Here is a 19,542-nt window from a genome sequence, read left to right as displayed (position 1 = left end):
ATTTAGTTTTATGCAAAGGATACAAAGAGTGTCTGGAAGAACTTCGTAAAATTTAGATACCTCCGTGAAATTAATAGGTATTAGACATCCATTAAAAATATTCCGAAACTGTAATTTTCTTTTGAGTATTTTAAGGTGTATTTATCGGCAATTAATTTATATTTCCTTCATTTCCAATCTAAATTTTAGTACAACAGCTTTATCTATATTGAATATATTGTCTAATACTGGCCCTTCTCTTCTTTTGATCATAAGTATTTAACATCGAAATTCCATGACTTAAAGAGGATTTCTCTCTTACTTTTTGCTTATTGATTTGGTGATATAATTAGATTATATGTAACTTTTATCATACTTTGTTTAATATATTTAATTGCTCCTCTTACATGGCTGAGCTTTATTAATCTTAATGAGTTTGCTTTGTTAAGATATACACTTTGCTAGTTTCGTTGCATTGAATATATATATATATATATATATATATATATATATATATATATAGACGACCCATGTAGATTATGCCTTCATGAAAAATTTGCTATCCTGTACTTTAAAGAACCCCAACATCTATTAAACTGTAGAAGAGAAATACGAACAACTGTGTTCACAAAATAAAATTTACTCTAGGGTAGGGATACAAAATAGTTTTAAAAGTAAAAAAAAAAAAAAACAATAGAAAATGAACAAATAAATAAATTAAATAAACATGAATATACATAAACGATCACACATATATGTATGTATATATATATGTATATATATGTGCATATATGTATGTACATATATATATTTATATATAAACTAACATAAAAACATAACCTAGATTTAAAACAGGTCAAGAAACTAGATCTCCAGGCTAAATAGAGCACACACAAAGGAACAGGTCAATCAGAAGTCAAATAGGCCTTTGTCCGGTAAGTGCATGTTTATTGGCTGATAGGAAAGGCGCGGTGGATACTAGAAAGCTGATTGGCTAACTAAAATCTCAATAGAAAGTGCATATATAAAAACGACAGACAACTACAAAATTCGCGCATAAGCCTGAAGAGACCTAGAGTGGATGAAACGCGGAATATTCAGTGTAGCTTAATCGCTATATATATTTACTTATGCGTAAACACTTAACTTTAATAAAACTAATTACAATTGTAAGAGGACATACTAGATAAGTGAAAATGATATTAGGATAAGGCTAGAATTTGAACCCTGTATGCAAGTGTTAAAGATAATGGAAATTGGAGTATTAGGATTTCAGACCATTGTTAATTCTATTAGAAATAGCTAAATACTTATTTCGGAAAAAAAGAGTCGATTGTCTATTCTTTTAGAAATCTGGATATTAAATATGTCAGTTAAAAGAATGCACAATGCGAGTTAAAAAATATTGTTTAAGAATAGGTTAGATATTCAACAATTAGAATTGAGGATTCTTTCTTTGCCAAAAGTGTGTTTGTACAGACATATGTGAATCCACGTGAAAGTAGTCACGTTGGAAACCACACTTCTGATGTCATAAACAAAGGAGATTTCTCAATATAGGGATTGAGGGTTAGAGGTTAGAGTCAATGAGAATAAGGAGAATCGGGAGAGACCGAGAAGAAAGCCCCTTCGAAGCGAAGGGAGGAAAGTAGACCATGTAGCCATACAAGCTGAATTCCTGACATCATCATTCACCAGTTGATATCATCTAATATTTTGTAACTGTAGTCTTCGTGTCATGTTTCCACCAACGTGAAAAGGTAAGTGTGTTTTATCATCATCTTGTAACGAACATTGTATAACCTCTTCCAAGTATTCTGTGTCCTCCCCACCATCAACAGTAATGTATCCCCTCCTTTGTGTTAATAAGAACTGTTATAAATGTCTCTTCCTCATCATCACCATCGTCATTCATGTATTATGAATCCCCGTTATATGTATCCTCCTTATACATGACACCAATATGAACTCCCATCATCTTTAAATATGTACCCCCTATACAACACTAGTTGTTATATTAGGTTGTCGCAAACACTTGCAAAAAATTAAAATTTTACCAAGTAATAATAAGAAACAAAATTAATCCTCAAAATAAAGATAATCATTTTTCCAGACCTTCTGCCATCGATCTGCAAGCTTTCGGACCTGGTCAAAATACCATTCAGCCAGCTTCGAATCAAAGAATTATTGACACGCTACGGTGGATATGCCAGAATCTCCATGCTGCCCAGCTCTTCAAACTTGTCTTTGATCTTCCTGGCGGTGTGCGGCTTGGCATTGTCCTGCTGAATCAAAGCGCACTTTCGGTTGATCAGAGCCGGATACTTTTATTTAAACTTTTTGTAGACCTGCTTCAATTGCTGACAGTAAAGTTCGGTACTGTTGATACGACCATTCGAAACCAACACAAATCTCTTCTGCAGCTTTCCTGGTTGAATAACTTCGCGTTCAGCAGTAACAAATCAAAACTCGCAGCTCAATTTTATCAATTTTCACCTGGAACTGAAAGATGAAGTACACTAAAACAATATGAACGCAAAAAAAAAAAATTAAAAATTGGGACAACTTAATAAATGAAAATATTTCGATCGTATAAATTCAATTCGTATAATGTTAAACTCACATCTAATCGCATAAATTCGTTAATTTAAATGAAATAAAATGTAGTACAGTCACGAAATGAAAATATTAACAGGAGAATTGAATGTGACACAGAATCGAAGGTCTCTGATCATTAACTTTTTGTGTGCCAACAAAACGAAATTTATTATACCGTTAAACTATCACTGCCTACACTTTTTTTTAAATCACATACTATGTATCGTAATCCTTTTTAAAACAAATATACTATTTTGATCGCTTATAATTATTTTATCGTCATTTTTCCATACAAGCTAGGATGAATCGTGAATGAAAGAAAACATCCAGCAGACAATGTATTTTTTTTTCGATATACACATCATATAAACTGTGAGGTCGATAGGAGAAAGATCAAGGGGAGCTGGCTTCTTTTCTGTTTCAAGCGAAGTTATCCCTCCCCCTTAAACTATGTTCGGTTATGTGAGTTCTCGCGTGGAGATGCGAGAACGGAATGTGACAAACGCTGGCAAGCGTCAACGAAAGAATGACTTTGAACCTGTGAAATCAAGAATGAATCAGAATATTACTTCTGTCCGTGATAGTTGCAACACGAGACTATAAATTATAGAAGTAATATCGGACTTAGACTGATATATGTAATTTGTATCATTCTACGTGTTGTGTCCTTGTAAATGTTTACGTCAAGTTAATTATGTGCATTTTGTTTCTTCCACTAGTTTATCATTCATGTTCTACACACATATATTCGTCTTCTCCAACACATTAATAATGGTTTAAGGATCAACCTTTTTCCTATTCATTAATAATCTCCTGAATCACATTCTAAGATCATTTGTCGACATTTATGCAGATGGAGCATTAATCTATGGCAGCACTTTGAAGAGCACTAATAACAAAATCTTTCTGATTTTCTTTCTTCCGACTGGGAGCACGTGGTGTAATGGGAAAACGTGATTGGTTACTTTTAATGGTCCAAAACCAAACTTCTCTTCTTTCACTACCTATCCTCGGATCTTCATTTTGTCCTAATTGAAATCAACGTCTCTCACACTGAGGAATCCCCTTGCTTTGATTAGTTTCTGAATCGGATTTATCTCAAAGTTTTTGCTAGGTTGGATCATTTTAAAACTCCAAAAGATATTTCGTGCCTAATGCAATCCTAGCGGAAAATGTCCTCTTCTCTTCCCTACGACAACTTTCTCTCGGGAAAAAAAAAGTTCCTAGTCTACCTCTACTCTATCGCTCTTTTCTATAATAAGTGCTCGACTGGGCTCTAATCTCTTGTAATATAATATCATCTAGCTACAGATACTTTCAATATTTTCCCTGTGTACCTAAAACTAAATTAGACTTCAACGAAAGTTTGTTTCTTAGAACTTATTTTTGAACAATACCGCGGGGCTAATTTTCAGCTGACTACATCACTGTCATTTTCAAGTCCAGTGTAAATAAATTCTTTGCGAGCTGTTTTTTAAGTAGTCAAATTCTATCCAGACACAAACATCCTCACGAATCATACAAGGTCTTCTCTCACAATTCACGTGAAGAACTCTTTATCATTCATCCATCGGGAAGCTAAAACTCATTAATAAAAGAAAATGCCCTCTATTGACAGTAAACGACTTTCAACACGTTAGTATAGGACTTAATTTTGGTTACAAGGGTTCACATAGCTACTAAAACTCGCGATCTTCGACGAAGGAACGTCCTGGCAAAACGTACTTCGTGTTTGGAAATCGATAAAAATCGACGAGTATGACAGATGAGAAATGGGCTGGAAGTCGTAGTCATAGATTGTTGCCATTGCCACCAACGAAGTAAAGCTTGATATTCAAGTTTTTTCTCTTTATTGTATATATATATATATATATATATATATATATATATATATATATATATATATATATATATATATATATATATATATATTAGCAAAAGTACCCGTCGTTGACTGGGTTCAAAAACAGTCTACAGAAAATGGACTCTAATTTATGAAAGTACGATAGATCATGAAAAGGAAGGGTTGTAAAGAGATAGCTTCGAATTTGGGGGTATCAAAACCAAAGCAAAATATAATGAAAGTAAAAATAAAATAGATAAATCCCATAATTTATTATACCATGCCTGTTCACACTGAAACACTTATCACAATATTCTGTGGATCTATATTAAAAAAACCTTGTTAAACTTTGTGACATATTTCCATTCTATGGAGGTCAGGTGCGAACGAACACCTCATAATTTAATTATACCATATTTCTTCAAACCGAAACATAATTATCAAAGTATACTTACGCAGATAGATCTGAAAAGTCTTTATTAACGTTTGTGCCTATTTCCATTCTATGGAGGTCAGGCGCGAACGCAGACCCCAAAATTTCATTATACCATCCCTATTTAAGTTAAAACATACTTATCAAAATATTATTATGTACATCTATATCAAAAACACTTGTAAACGTTTTTTTTTGTTTTTTTTTTTGTTTTTTGTTTTTTTTTAATTTCTTATTTCCATACTTTGTGGACCAATCGCGAACGCTGACCCCACAATTTTAATGAACCACCGTTCTGCCAGATCAAACATACCCATTCCTGTGTCTCGATACATCTTCTATCATTATATTCAATCAGCTTTTTGAAATAGTCAACCATATAGAAGCCTATTCATGACCAGACACACACACACACACACACACACATACACACATTCAGCTTTATATTATAGATATATATATGTGTGTGTGTGTGTGTGTTATCATTTCAACCTCGAGTGTATTAACTTTAATCATTACAAGTTGTTTCAATAGACAGAATAAGATTTTCCGCATCATTAACTTTAATCATCTGATGATATAGACGGAAAATCATCATCCCGTCTATTGAAACAACTTGTAATTATTTAAGTTAATACACTGGAGGTTGAACTAATAAAAAAAACATATTTAGCTCTACTAAAGTATTGAGCACATTTTATCCTTTTTTACCAAATATACCTCCTAATATATATATATATATATATATATATATATATATATATATATATATATATATATATATATATGTACATACGAAGGTGTAGCCAGCGTCAGTTCTAGATTTTTGAGACTTTTATCATTTTTTTAATATTTTTAAATATTTTCATAACGCGTTTCGAGCCTTGTTTTAGCTCTCTTCGGATATTTTTGATAAAAAAATGTTTAGTTAAAAGTTTATGGAATTTCCCTTTGGAAGACATTTTTGGTTTCGTTAGTACGTATGTGTTTTTGAAAGGAATACCAATATGAGGTTTTTTCGCCTCCAGTGGGCCAGGTTAAAAGTTCAAATAGTCAATGTTAAGTCCATTTGGTTGATGTGAGGCCTTTTTGGTGAATATTTTTATGAGGTTTTCCATAACTTTAAATAAAAAAATTTTTAACTAAAAAAAACTTTTAACTACAAAATATCTGAAGAGAGCTAAAAATAAAAAAGAAAGAAAGAAAGAAAAGGCTCGAAACGCGTTATGAAAATATTTAAAAATATTAAAATATAATAAAAGTCTTAAAAACCTAAAATTGTTGCTGGCTACACTTTTTAAAATATAGATTGTTTTTCTCTCGTTCGAACCACACAATCATTACTTTATACATATATGTATATATATATATATATATATATATGTATGTATTTATATATGTGTGTATGTATATATATCATAGTGCTCAAAAAGATTCAATCGGAACTATTTCCCATACTTACAAAGCTGTTTAAATGTTGGAGAATACTTCCAAACACGCTTAAAAACTCCATCAGTATGCCTCGTATTTAAAATTCCGGAAATACGTCATCTGTCTCTTACTACAGACATCATTTTGTGTGTGTGTGTGTGTGTGTGTGTGTGTGTGTGTGTGTGTGTGTGTGTGTGTGTGTGTGTGTGTGTGTCATGAGTAAGTTGTAGGAATCTATGGTAAATAGAGAAGTTATAACCACCTTAACACAAATAAATTACTCAGTGACATGAAATATGGTTTCTGTCCTGCAAGATCAACTTGATGTGCTAACTCTAATATCACACAGGATGAGTGAAACTCTCGACAGAGGTTTCGTTTCTAGAGCAATAACTCTTGACAGATTCAAGGCTTTTGATAAAGTATGGCATAAAGTTCTACTTCACAAGATTTCCAGCTATTCCGTAGTTAGAAATGACCTCTCAATTATAAAATCCTTTCTTTTTGTAGAAGAGTAGTCGTTGATCAGCTCATAGTATCAAGGCTAGCATTCTTCAGAATTCCATCCTGAGCCAACTCTCTTCTTGATCTTCATCGATGGTCTCCCAAATCAACTTCTTAGATCATTTGTAGACATTTATACAAATGACACCACAATCTATGGTAACACTTCAACGGCCCGGAACGATCAAGATCTCTCTGATTCTCTATCTTCTGATCTTGAGCACATGGTGCAATGGGGCAAAAGGTAGCTGGTTAATTTTTTATGCATCTAAGACCAAGCTTATTTCTTTTCATAATAATCGTTCTGGCCCCTATCTTGTCCCAATTGAAATGAATGGCTCTCTTCTTGGGTAAGCACCATGTCTTGATAAGCTTATCTTGCCTCGGTAAAGTTCAAAACCGGTTTCGAAACCTAATAGCTGATGCCCTGTTCATTTCCCCCGCAACCTTTTTCTCACTTTCGAGCCTGTCTCTGCTCTATCATTATTTTCACGTTAAGCGCTTGTCGTTAGATTCATGCTATGCCCCCCCTTGCCAAATTTTCACAAAACTACTCGACTAGCTACAACCACTATCAACAATTTCCCCCACTCCCTATCTGTGCCTGAATCTAAAAGCAGATCCTATGAACAAAACTTCTTTCCTAGAACTTTCCGTCTGTGGAAAGCTGTCCCACTGGCTTGCTTCCCGGCCGATTACAATATGGTAGCCTTCAAGTCCAATGTAAACAAGTTCTTGTTAAGCCGTCCCCTTATATAATCCAAATTCTACCCAATCTACACCATTTACGATTACAACACTACCACCATACATCCATTAATTCTTATTCTCTAGTGGCCTTCGGGCCTTGATAAGTGGTGACTCCATTGTAAAAAAAAAACATAGTTAAAACCTGTTAAAATCATAGTTATGCAAATGAAGCATGCAAATAGATGCACCTAAGCGTTTTGTTCCCTACTGTATATTAAGTATAGTAAAAGTCTGTGTTGTAATAATGATTTAAATAACAATGATACGTGTGATGAATTAAAAACAAAACCCTTGCTTTTATTCATTTAGATGTATAGTTTTTAAAAGAAAAACAAGGTGTTTGAATTGTTAACATTCCTGTATTGGCTCACATGGCATACGTTTCGGTCAGCATGACCTTTTTTAGGGCGTATTCTGTCTGATGGCGTGAACCAAGTTCAGAAATTAAAAATATACAATCTGTTCTATACCATGATAAGTTTCAATAAACAAAAAAAATGTTGTTATCGATGGTATACGTGTTTACCTGTTGTGTATGCTTTGTACACTGTCCTGGCATTTGTCTGCGTGAATTCACTCGATTACATTTGGATCTCAACCAATGTTACCTACACAACTCGAATGCAAGTAGTGACGCCATTGTTCTCATCTATGAAATGTTTTATAATGTTTCACACACAACGACTATTGTTCTGATTTCATATCTGAATTTGAAGAGCGTTTCACTTTTTCTTTTTTTACATGAAACATTGATAAGCAAAATCGGTTACAAAAATACACTTGTTTTTTTTGTCTTTGTTCAAATATGACTAATAAAAAGATAAGCTAAAGTAGATCATATCTCTGTTGCTATGCATACATACATGTGTGTGTGTATTATGCAAGACATTAATATGCGAATATTTAATAAATAACTAAGAACCTAAATTAAAAAATACGTCTCGTTAAAAGGGGGGGGGGGCGACACAAATTAAAACAAAGAGCAGGTAACCCTTCATCGCTTAGGTAGCGAAATAATAAAACAACATTTCCAAACTACTTTTATCGCTAAAAAACACCAACAGATCTTATATATATATATATATATATATATAATCCTATAAATTGGGGGGGGGGCATTGATATTCATATTAAAAACCCTTTTTTCTATTTCTTTACAAAGAAAATGCAACTTTGTTGAATATAGGTCGTGGAATTGCATTCATCTGCAAAGGATCTGGCTAATTTGCATATTCTTTTAAACATTCGTTTTAATTAATTCCTATTAGTTTTTTTTTTTTCGGTTTTCGTGTGGGATTATCAATTTAAATTAATTATTACGTATAATTATATTCATGCAGATATTCTACATGATTTATACTTGTATAATATTTGCGTAAAAAGGTTATAGTAAACACAAAATTGTTTCCATATATATTTAAGTATACGTATATATATTTGTTTAAAAATGTTGCCTAACAAACTCCTCTGTCTAATATATAGAGTATTCGAAACCATGCGAAACTTTATATTTGTGTTTTAGCCGGGGGAAATCGGTGCAAACGTGTGGAAAATAAAAAAATGGAATTTGCTAGGTAAAGGCCGAACGACACCATTATGAATACGCATGCGTAACGTAATAGCTATTAGTCCATGTTTTAATTTTTAGCCTTGCAGCAAACATGTCTTAATAGTTCAGGCATTAACGTTGACGGAAAAAGTAAATTGTAAGCTAAACACTTTGGTTTCGATTCTTTGTGGTGGCGCACGAGTCATTTTTTTTTATTTTAACTTTTAAATCATTACTATATACTGGGTCCAATATATATATATATATATATATATATATATATATATATATATATATATATATATATCTTAGTATGTCTGTATGTATGTTTGTATTGTTAGCTGTTTGTTGGGATACAAGCGAAAATTGCAATCAGATAGCATAAATAAAGGTGGATTGTAGGTGTTTAACTCTTGACACCGAGAACAGCAAAGCTTAGTGCTTTCGTACGAAGTCTGGAAAGGTTTATTCTGGAACACGCAACGAAATGGCATAGAACTAGCATTGCCAATTTCACTCCATTGATTTGCGGTTCTGTACCTCATACATCTTTCTTTTATCACACGAAGAAGCAGACGACCAGAGTACGACAGATCGTGATGCTCACTCCTCCTAGATTTTCACCAGAAGCCTGTTAGTCGTGTACCTCTGATACCACTACGTTGCCACTGGCTCTACCACTGTGAGGAAGGGTTTGATTTTAAGGGTGCTATTATTATTGTTGTTATTTTATTGTTGCGCAATCGATAATCGTGCTCTACGATTCTTTGATCTGCATGAAGTCCTCCTGGTCAGACGTAGCTATTCACTATACATACAAATCTTTCAGATTTTTCCTCCGAAACTCCGATCAACAAAGCTCAGCCATTGTATACGAAGTCAGGGAAGGTTTGGCCCAGAAAACCCAAAGAAATGTTAGTTATATGTGAGTATGAACAATTTTATTATGCTGGCTCCAATAATTTGTGGTTTCGGGACTGACAAATGCTAATGCAGCGATGATCAGAAGACGGCGGTCCTAATGTAAACACCTTTGGGGGTTTCACCAGGGCCCATTTAGCAGGGGAAATTTTTTTATGCTATCACATTGCCAATACTCTTACCAGAATTAGGAAGGGCTAGACTTTCGGACTTTCTTTGAACGAAGATTTTTCGTTGTTGGAGCTCGTTTTCATGAAAAATAGCACAGGCTTCGTTATCATGGAAAATAACATGGGGGGGGTTCATAAACAATAACACGGTGATCGTTTTCATGGAAAATAGCACGGGGGTCGTTTTAATGAAAAATAACACGGGGAGTCGTTTTCATGGGAAATAATACGGGGTCGTTTTAATGAAAAATAACACGGTTGTCGTTTTTATAAAAAATAACACGGGGTTCGTTGTCATAAAAAATAACACGAGGTCGTTTTCATAAAAAATAACACGGAGGTCGTTTTCATGAAAAATAACACGGTGGGCGTTTTCATGAACAATAAAACGGGGGTCGTTTTCAAAAAAAAATAACTCGCATAGAGAGAGTGGTAATTGCAAAAGTGTTTGGTTTTCTTTTTTTTATTATTACATATAAAGATACATTTTGCCACTGTATCGGATAAATAGAGCGAGAGAACATCAGCCATTGACGCCATTTTAACCTTTTCATGCATTTTTTTTTTTTTTTTTTTTTTTTTACAGAAATTCAACGTATTTAACCTAACTTGTTCGCAAAGCACGTGTCCGCGTCTTCAAGCTGAACTAACTTCTGAAAAGGCCCGTAACGACAAATAATGGCGACAAAACGTATTCGTTAATGTCACTTTCACAAAAATACACATAATGAGTCTAATCATGATTTATGGTGATTTATAACTTTTTTATTTGTGGTTGTCGAACAACGGTATGCATAAAAAGGCTACATTAAGAACGGTTTACTTTCGGCAGCCTCGTAAGTTTCGCTTCCTTCACGTTGTCCTTTAACCTTCATATTCTATAATCGATGTTTCTAGCAAAGAGGTGAAGAATTGCTCTTTTCTGGGTCGGTGTCTATTCTTATAACATTTATTGTTAGCTGCTTTTTATTTTTACATTGAAATAGTTTGTTTTTTTTTAGTTTGCTCTTCACATCAAGTGGCTTAATGCTTTGTCTGGAGCGATTTCTTGGAAAAAAATACCTAATAGTTTTGCTTCGTCCAGTTGTCTGTTTTCACCCTTTAGAGAATCCAACTAAAGAATCTTTTTTAAGACATAAACATTTCTTAGAATACAACTGTTTGGCTCTCTTAGTTCACCGAGTACATTCGCCTTCTTTGTCATAAGCCCTGTGTTTTCGATGATTACTATTTCCATTTTTATGCTGTATATTCGACCTTGGTGTTTGGTTATCTTCTCATTCTCAACTTTGTTGTTTAAGCCAACACCAATGGGAACACTCTCTCCCCACTTGTCCCCTATCACTATGTTAAGTTTAACGGCTTCGTTTTCTAACTATGTATTTTTCTAATAGTTTCGAAGTGTTAAATACCAAATAAAATAAAGAATGATCATTGAAAGAATTGAATCTTCCCAAGATTCCAATTTCTTCATTTCGTGCTCAAAACTTGGCGATTTAGTTCTTTTCTTCCTCTCATCTCTGTTACCTCTGGAATCTTTCTGTCGAACTCAGAAAATCCAAGGACTCGTGGCGTAGTGGATAGAGAACTTGGTAAAAATCCAGTTACATTCTTCTGAAGGTTGAAGGTTCAATACTCAGTGCGAGCAACACATAAAATACAATTGCGAATTACTTGGGACTTCTACCCAGTCATGACTGACGGAACGAGAGCTTGCCACTCCTGTCGATTAGTTTAATGTTCCGTTCGAAATTCCGTGCAGATTCCCGAGTTCGATATGATATACCTGAAGAAGGTCGGAGGTTACATTGAACGAAACTTTAGGAAAATAACACTCAAGGTGATAGTCCGAAGAATCCAGATAAAATGAAATATCTCTCTTATGATTCAAGCTGTTCTTTTATGCGCATTTTTTTATCTTTCTTGCACTTGGTTCACCGAGTATATTTACCAGGTAGTTTTTTACTGGAGCAATTGAAATCTTTCTAAGATTCCAGTTTTTTTTTTCATGTCGTTCATAAGATCTTAGTATTTTGTTCTCTTCTCCCTCTGAGTTGGCAGCATTAGGGATACAGACTACAAATAGGGTTGCTACTCTCTCTCTCTCTCTCTCTCTCTCTCTCTCTCTCTCTCTCTCTCTCTGTCTATTATTTCCCATATCACTATATCATGTTTCAGCCAACAATGTTAAATGGCTAGTCCACTCAAGCAAAACTGATAACGAAAGAAGATTCTGTCATGATTTCTCCATTGCTTATGACCTAACACATTGTTAACGACCACACTCGGATACCCAATGCTGACGGACAATTTACAAGTCTTTTAGATCTTTTTTTAAAAAGAATGTCCTGAACTGTGCTCATTCTCAGTTCTGTCTTCGCTAGAATCTTCTGATCATTCAGTTCTCTCAATAAATATATAAACAAAGTATAACAGAACTCCAAATATTCCTCACCATTGAATAGTGTGTCGATATTCGATGGCTGACCGTCACAGTTTCCGTACTTACTTACTTGTACTTGAAACGACATTCACCCTGGAGGAGTTGAGTCGGCTTCATGAAGATGCACATCTCGTACCGCTGCGGCCCAAACCCGGCGATCGGAGGCAAGATCCCGAACAACAGCCAGTCACGTCTCCAACGAGACAGGCCATAGATGAGCGGGCCCGAAATAAGCTCAGCGTCGGCTTTGATAGTCCCGAGCCACGTTCTTAGCTGGCCACCGACACGTTTTTTCCAGCCGGGTAGAGGACGTGGGGAGATAGCCTCGTGGATAAAGACCCCTGCATCACAGCGAGAGGTATGGCCGAACCATCGAAGGCGTCGGGCCCGCAGTAGGTCAGTAATTACCTGGAGATTGCAGCGACGCCGGACTTCTTTGTTGGACGGACATGGAGAATGCGGCGGAGATTGTAGTGGTCGAAAACTTCTACGCGTCGCAGATCCGCTTTCCGTATGGACCAGGTCTCACATCCATACAAAAGTACTGAGCGGACGAGGGCCTGGTAGATTCGTATTTTTGTCTTCAGACGTATTTCAGGCCGTGACCATAATCGCCTTTGGAGTCGACAAAAGGCAGCTCGTGCGGCATTAATGCGCGCTTCAATCTCATTCATGCCTTGACCGGTACCAATGAACGTGCAGCCCAGCTATTTGAAGCTATCCGTCTCCTCGAGGGTTTCCCCGTTGAGAGTGACGGAGGACCTTTCTGCTTGGGGGATGCCAGCCGATAGAATCTTCGTCTTGCTGGCGTTTATTCTCATGCCGATGGCAGCTGCCTTCTCCTGGATTCGGTTCAGCACCGTCTGTATGTCTCTGTAGCTCTCCCCGAGAACCGCAATATCGTCCGCGTAGTCCAAATCGGTGAGATGAAAGTTACGCCCCACCACGACGCCAGGATATCCAGGCAGCGCCTGCTCCATGATCCAATCAATAGCGTAATTGAAAAGGGTGGGCGAGAGCGCGCATCCCTGGCGGACACCACTGCTGACGTTGAAGAAAGAGGAGTCCTGGCCATAACAGCGGACACGCGTGCGAGTCCGATGGTAGTAGGCCTTGATCAAGTTGAGTAGCTTCGGGGGGATACCATCTGCTTCCATCACTCTCCACAGGGTACCGCGGTCGACCGAGTCAAAAGCGGTAGCGAAGTCGATAAAGCATACGATTGTACGCTGTTGGTAGCACCAGCGCTGTTCCAAGGCTCGCCTCAGCGTGAATATTTGGTCGACGCATCCGCGGCCAGGTCGGAATCCGCATTGGTTAGGACGAGTCCTTCTGTCCCTTTCGTATTGAAACCGTCTCAGAATGAGGATAGTGAAGACTTTGGCAGCGACCTCTATAAGGCTGATGCCTCTGTAGTTACTGCATATCCGTTTGTCACCCTTCTTAAAAAAGGGAAGAAGGATGGCGTCACTCCAATCTTGGGGAATCTCCCCACTATTCCAAATCTCAGAAATCAGCTGGTGTAGGCGAGGGGTTAATTCATCGATTCCGGTCTTGTAGACCTCAGTCGGGATACCGTCCTCGCCTGGAGCTTTGTTATTCTTCAACTTGGCAATGACGGCTCTGATTTCTTCATGGCTGGGGGTATCCGACGAGCAATCGTAGAGATCTGCAGCGGTGGGGGTGTTTTGACCTGGTATTGTAGGTGGAGGCTGGTGGTTCAGGAGTTCACGGAAGTGCTCGTGCCACCGATCCAATCGTGCGTTTAGCTCAGTAATGATTTCACCTCCACTGTTATGGATGGATTCGCTCACGGATGACCTCGTCTGTGTACTGGACTTCAATAGTTGCGGGAGTCCCCTACCGAGGCCGCACGTTCCATGTCAGTTGCGATATTGTGCCAGTAGACATTGCGGTCGTTGCGGGCAGAGTGCGTTGTTTCTCGGCGAAGGCGACAATAGTTGGCATCTCCGTTGAGTCTGGCACGTTTAGCCTCCTCACCCAATTTCACCGTTCGACTTGAGATCCAGTCCTTTTGACGACGCTTTGTGAAACCCACGGTGTTGGCTGCTGCTTCAGTGACGTCCTTTTTGAGTGCTTTCCATATATCTTCCACCGATTCTTCTGGTTGTAAACCATTGAATCGGTTGCGTAGGTCCAGTCGAAACTGAGTCGCAGTGTCGTCCACTTTCAGCTTCGTGATATCAAGACAGTTTCCGTACATTCATATCGAAAGCCACTAAACTCTGTTTACAAAAAATGTGTCCACTATAGAATCTGACTTAACTGATTGGTTAACCATTTGTTATAGACAGCTACATAGTCTCAAAAAATTTCCAACAGAAACCGAACAGCCATGATGCACCTCTAAATGTGCTGTCGCCAGAGCATATAGAAACCACTACCGACTCTAATCACTGCAAAAGGATTATAGAAAATGCAAGAGCATCATATGCTCAGGCCATCAAGTATAATTAGAATAAAAGACGATTGGTTCCCATGAGTTTGGGTGAATAACAAATAAAATAAATAAAAAATAATGGGAGTTCTCTATCCCAACCTTTATCAACGGGTCTGAGGTGATTTCGTCAGTATCTGATAAAGCTAAACCTTTTGACAAAACCTTTTGCTCAACCCTATGCGATCGTAGTCAAATTCCTGTCGAATTTCCTCCCAAGACCAAAGATAATCGGAGCCGTATTCATATATCTGTTCATGATGTTATCAAACTCATTAAGAACGTTGATGCCAGCAAGCCAACTAGTTCTGAAAATATTCCAGTCATAGTACTCCAAAAGCTGCAGCCGGAACTAGCGCCCATTTTTGTAAAGCTGTTCAATCGTTGCCTAAACGATAAGTGCTTCCGAGCAACATTGGAAAACTTCATCAGTTTGTTCAATATTTAAATGTAGTGGGTATCGGTATTCTGCATCCCAGTACGAACCAATTAGTCCTCTGTGTGTCATGAGCAAGTTGCTTGAATCTGTGTTAATTAGAGAAATTGTAAACTAGCTCAGCAATACGATAAGCAATATGGTTTCCTATCCAGCGAGATCTGCAGCTGATGTAATTTCGTATAAGATCAGTGAATCTGCCAGCGTATTATTCCCCTATAAAGCAGTAGCTCTTCACATATCAAAGGCAGTTATTTGATATCTCGCTTGCACTTGGTTCAGTTTGTACATTTTTTAAGCAATTTTTTATTATACATTTTTAATGAATCCGGTGCTCCTAAAATAATGGAGATCATTCTAAGATTCACATCTCTGTTTATCACTTTGGTATTTTTTGTTTAAACTAGCACCATAATGGACACTGACTTCAACTCGGGTTATTAATTTTTCACTCTATATTAGGTTTAATGGCTCCGTTTTCTGGATATGCAGCTGTATGATTAGTATACTCATAGTGGATGGTGCATGACTTATTTCCAACTGTTCAACTTTGATATTTGGCAGCCAAATTTTCGCCTCAAAACTGATTGAAAAGCACGCCGCATGTCTGAATATCCGTTATGTATAAATTTCAAATGTTTAGCCCCACAGTTCGCTAGACACCACAAAGGTTAAATCCTTTGACCCCTCGGCACCTCAAATCTTCGACCCAACCCGATTAAAAAGCTTGCCCTGTCTCTGAATACCCTTTATGTCAAATTTCAAATGTTTAGACCAGAAATTGTCTCAGTAATTTAGTAGAGACCGCAGAGGTAAAATTTGTTTTAAACTTTGACCCAAATTTTGACTCCTTAGCATTTATTTTTTGGGGTTCATATCGAATTAAAAAGTTTGAACCATGGCCAAGTAACCCATTTTTTAAAATTTCAAGTGTTTAGACCCAAAATTGGTGAAGGAGTTTGGTAGTTTTCAAAGGTCAAATCGTTGACAGCAAAATTTCTGGTCGAAAACTAATTAAAAAGATTTTCCAAACTCTCAATTCTCTTTATGTCAAATCTCGAGTCTGTAGACCGAAAATTGACAGAGTTATTTGGTAGGGAAATGTACACAGAGATACACACACATTTTCACTTATATATATATATATATATATATATATATATATATATATATATATATATATATACTAGCATTGGTGCCCGGCATTGCCCGGATGTTTGGAGGTGTGTGTTGAGCAAAAAAAAAGTGGTAGTAGGAAGGTAGCCTTGAACCCGTACCGGGAAGGAGGAAAAGAACGGGGAAAAAACGTGATGTCTTTGCTATTACGACCACCGCCAAACCATAAGTGACGTAGGTTTAAATTAAGGCTAGACAATCGAAAAGAGGGGATGATTTTCGAAAATGTCGGCGAAAAAAAGCAACCCCTCCTGTAGAAAAGTGCCCAGTTGAGGGTGAAGAAATTAATGTTTTTAGCCAATTTTTCGATATTTGTCGTTTGAACGGTCGAGCTTCAAAACGATACTGACCTTGTAAAAATCCGTCGCCTCTGTCGAAAGTTTAAGGCAGACATGCAAACATACATACAATGATTTAAATATTTGTAGTCTGTAAACTGAAAATTAACAGAGTTATTGTGTAGGGAAATTTACACAGACAGACACACAGACAGACACTTTCATTTTATAGATACTAGCGTTTCAGCCCGGCGATGCCCTGGTGTTTGGAGGTGTGTGTTGAGCAAAAAAAAAGCGTGGTAGTAGGAAGGTAGCCTCGAACCCATACCGCGAAGGAGGAAAAGAATTGGAAAAAAACGTGACGTCTTTGCTGTTATAACCACCGCCAAATCGGAAGTGACGTAGGTTTAAATTAAGACAATCGAAAAGAGGGGATGGCTTTCGACAATATCGGCGAAAAAACGACTCTCCCTGTGGAAGTGCTCGGTTGAGGGTGAGGAAATTAATGTTTTGAACCAATTTTTCGAAATTTATCGTCTGAAAGGTCAAGCTTACAAACGATACTGATCTTGTGAAAATTCGTCGCCTCTGTCAAAAGTTTTAGGCAGACATGCAAACATACATACACACATTTATATATTGGTAGCTCAAATTTTCGACGCAAACCGATTAAAAAGCTTGACCTATCTCTGAATACGCTTTATGAAAAATTTCAAATGTTTAGACCAGAAATTGTCTGAGTAATTTGGTAGAGACTGCAGCGGTCAATTTTTTTTAACTTTGACCCCTATTATGACCCCTTAACATTTATTGTTTTGGGTTCAAATCAAGCTATTAAGTTAGATCCATGTCCAAGGAACCTATATCTAAAATTTCAATTGCTTGTACCAAAAGTGTCGGAGGAGTTTTGTAGAGTTCTCAAAGGTCAAATCGTTGAACTTTGACCCCTTAACAGCCAAATTTCTGTCCGAAAATGCATTACAAAGATTTTCTCAAATCTCCATACAATACTGTATATCAAATCTCGAGTCTGTAGACTTAAAATTAACAGGATTATTGCGTAGGCAAATGTACACATACAGACAGAACTTTTATATATATATATATATATATATATATATATAGAGAGAGAGAGAGAGAGAGAGAGAGAGAGAGAGAGAGAGGGACAGAGAGAGGGGGAGACAGAGAGAGAAAGAAAGAGATAATATAATATCAGGGAGAGAGAAAGAATGAGAGAATGAGAAATAACTTTTTCTTTTTAATTTTCCACATGTTTCATATTATCGCGTTTATCGTTCATTTTCGGCTTTAATTGTCTGGTCACTAAATTCAAATTCTAGCTATTTTTATTTGCTTCCCAACGAGGATTACTTTAGACACAATTTCGCTTCTTTTTTTTTTTTTTTTTTTTTTTTCATTCAGGTAGAAGATATAAAGTTTCCTATAAAAAGGAGTACTCTAGGTGGAAGAGAAATAAACAACTCAATCGACAAGTTTTCCTCTTTCTTGCGTCTGAAAACAGATGCCACTCTTTGATGTTAGCCGGAATATCAGCAATATGTATGTGTTAAGGCGCATTCATAACATAATGCCAGTCAAGAAACCGACAAAATATGGAGGCAAAAATTACGCTTTGTTGTTGCGTAGTGTCATACAATACTTTTCTCTTCCCAGACAATTCTTCAGAACCGAATTTTTTTATAAATATAAACAACATACCCCGATCCTTCTTCGCACACTATATTTGGTGACTGTTAACATAACTTTTACTGTAACAGTGGCCATTGGATGTGTCTCTATCTGCTTGTATCCTCATGAGTCGGGTTTTTCTATGTGGTCAAAACCAGTTCGTCCTAAAAAGAGGCGCTCTGGATTGGACCAAACGTTAAAATTGTCTACATATAGAGGAGAGAAAAGATAAAATATAATATTAGAGTATATACTACACTTTGCTCTTTGCCAAAAGGCCAAGGAATCTCTAGTTACTTGCGTCTCCACAAGGATAGAGTAAGACACGCGGTTTTCTTAATTTTGACCCCTATTATGACCCCTTAACATTTATTTTTTTGGACTCAAATCAAGCTATTAAGTTAAATCCATGTCCAAGGAACCTATATCTAAAATTTCAAGTTATAGGCCCAAAATTGGCGGAGGAGTTTTGTGGAGTTCTCAAAGGTCAAATCGTTGAACTTTGACCCCTTAACAGCCAAACTTCTGGCCGAAAACGGATTTCAAAATTGGTTGGTTTTCCTTAGTGGAGTAAATCTAGATCGGACCCAAATCTAGATCTGGGACAAAAATAAAAATTGCGTTAGTCTAGAAGGATTTTTCCTTCACTGACCGAGGACAGAAAAGATAGAAGTAAAGTATCAGAACAGATACTACACTTTCCTTCAACCAAATAATGTTCGACAAAAAAAAAAAATACGCAAATTACGAAATCTGACAATCCAGAGTTGATAAAGGAAGAATATTTTGAAAGATAAAATCAGAAAAATAATGATAAGAGAGAGATAGGGGGAGGCAGAGATAAAGAGGGGGGCACAAACAAAGCTAGATAGTTAGATGGATAT

The 19,542-nt window shown here is 36.7% G+C and overlaps 1 protein-coding gene across 1 annotated transcript in view; it reads right to left on the bottom strand.

The window, feature by feature from the left end:
• Window positions 1-14,845, bottom strand: part of LOC145240201 (uncharacterized) — an 86,020-nt gene extending 71,175 nt beyond the window's left edge. Inside the window, exons 1-2 of the mRNA XM_080103786.1 lie at window positions 14,486-14,845; window positions 13,671-14,333 (exon numbers count right to left, since the gene is read on the bottom strand). Of these exons, the coding sequence (XP_079959912.1) occupies window positions 13,671-14,333; window positions 14,486-14,845 (1,023 nt within the window). The remainder of the gene's footprint in view (window positions 1-13,670; window positions 14,334-14,485) is intronic.
• Between the last annotated feature and the right edge of the window lie 4,697 nt (window positions 14,846-19,542).

Source organism: Euprymna scolopes, chromosome 19 (genome assembly GCF_053919585.1).
Source record: "Euprymna scolopes isolate OS-2025 chromosome 19, ASM5391958v1, whole genome shotgun sequence".
In the NCBI taxonomy this organism is placed as follows: domain Eukaryota; kingdom Metazoa; phylum Mollusca; class Cephalopoda; order Sepiida; family Sepiolidae; genus Euprymna; species Euprymna scolopes.
The sequence above is the reverse complement of the archived record's forward strand: the minus strand, read 5'-3'. Positions and strand labels throughout refer to the sequence as shown.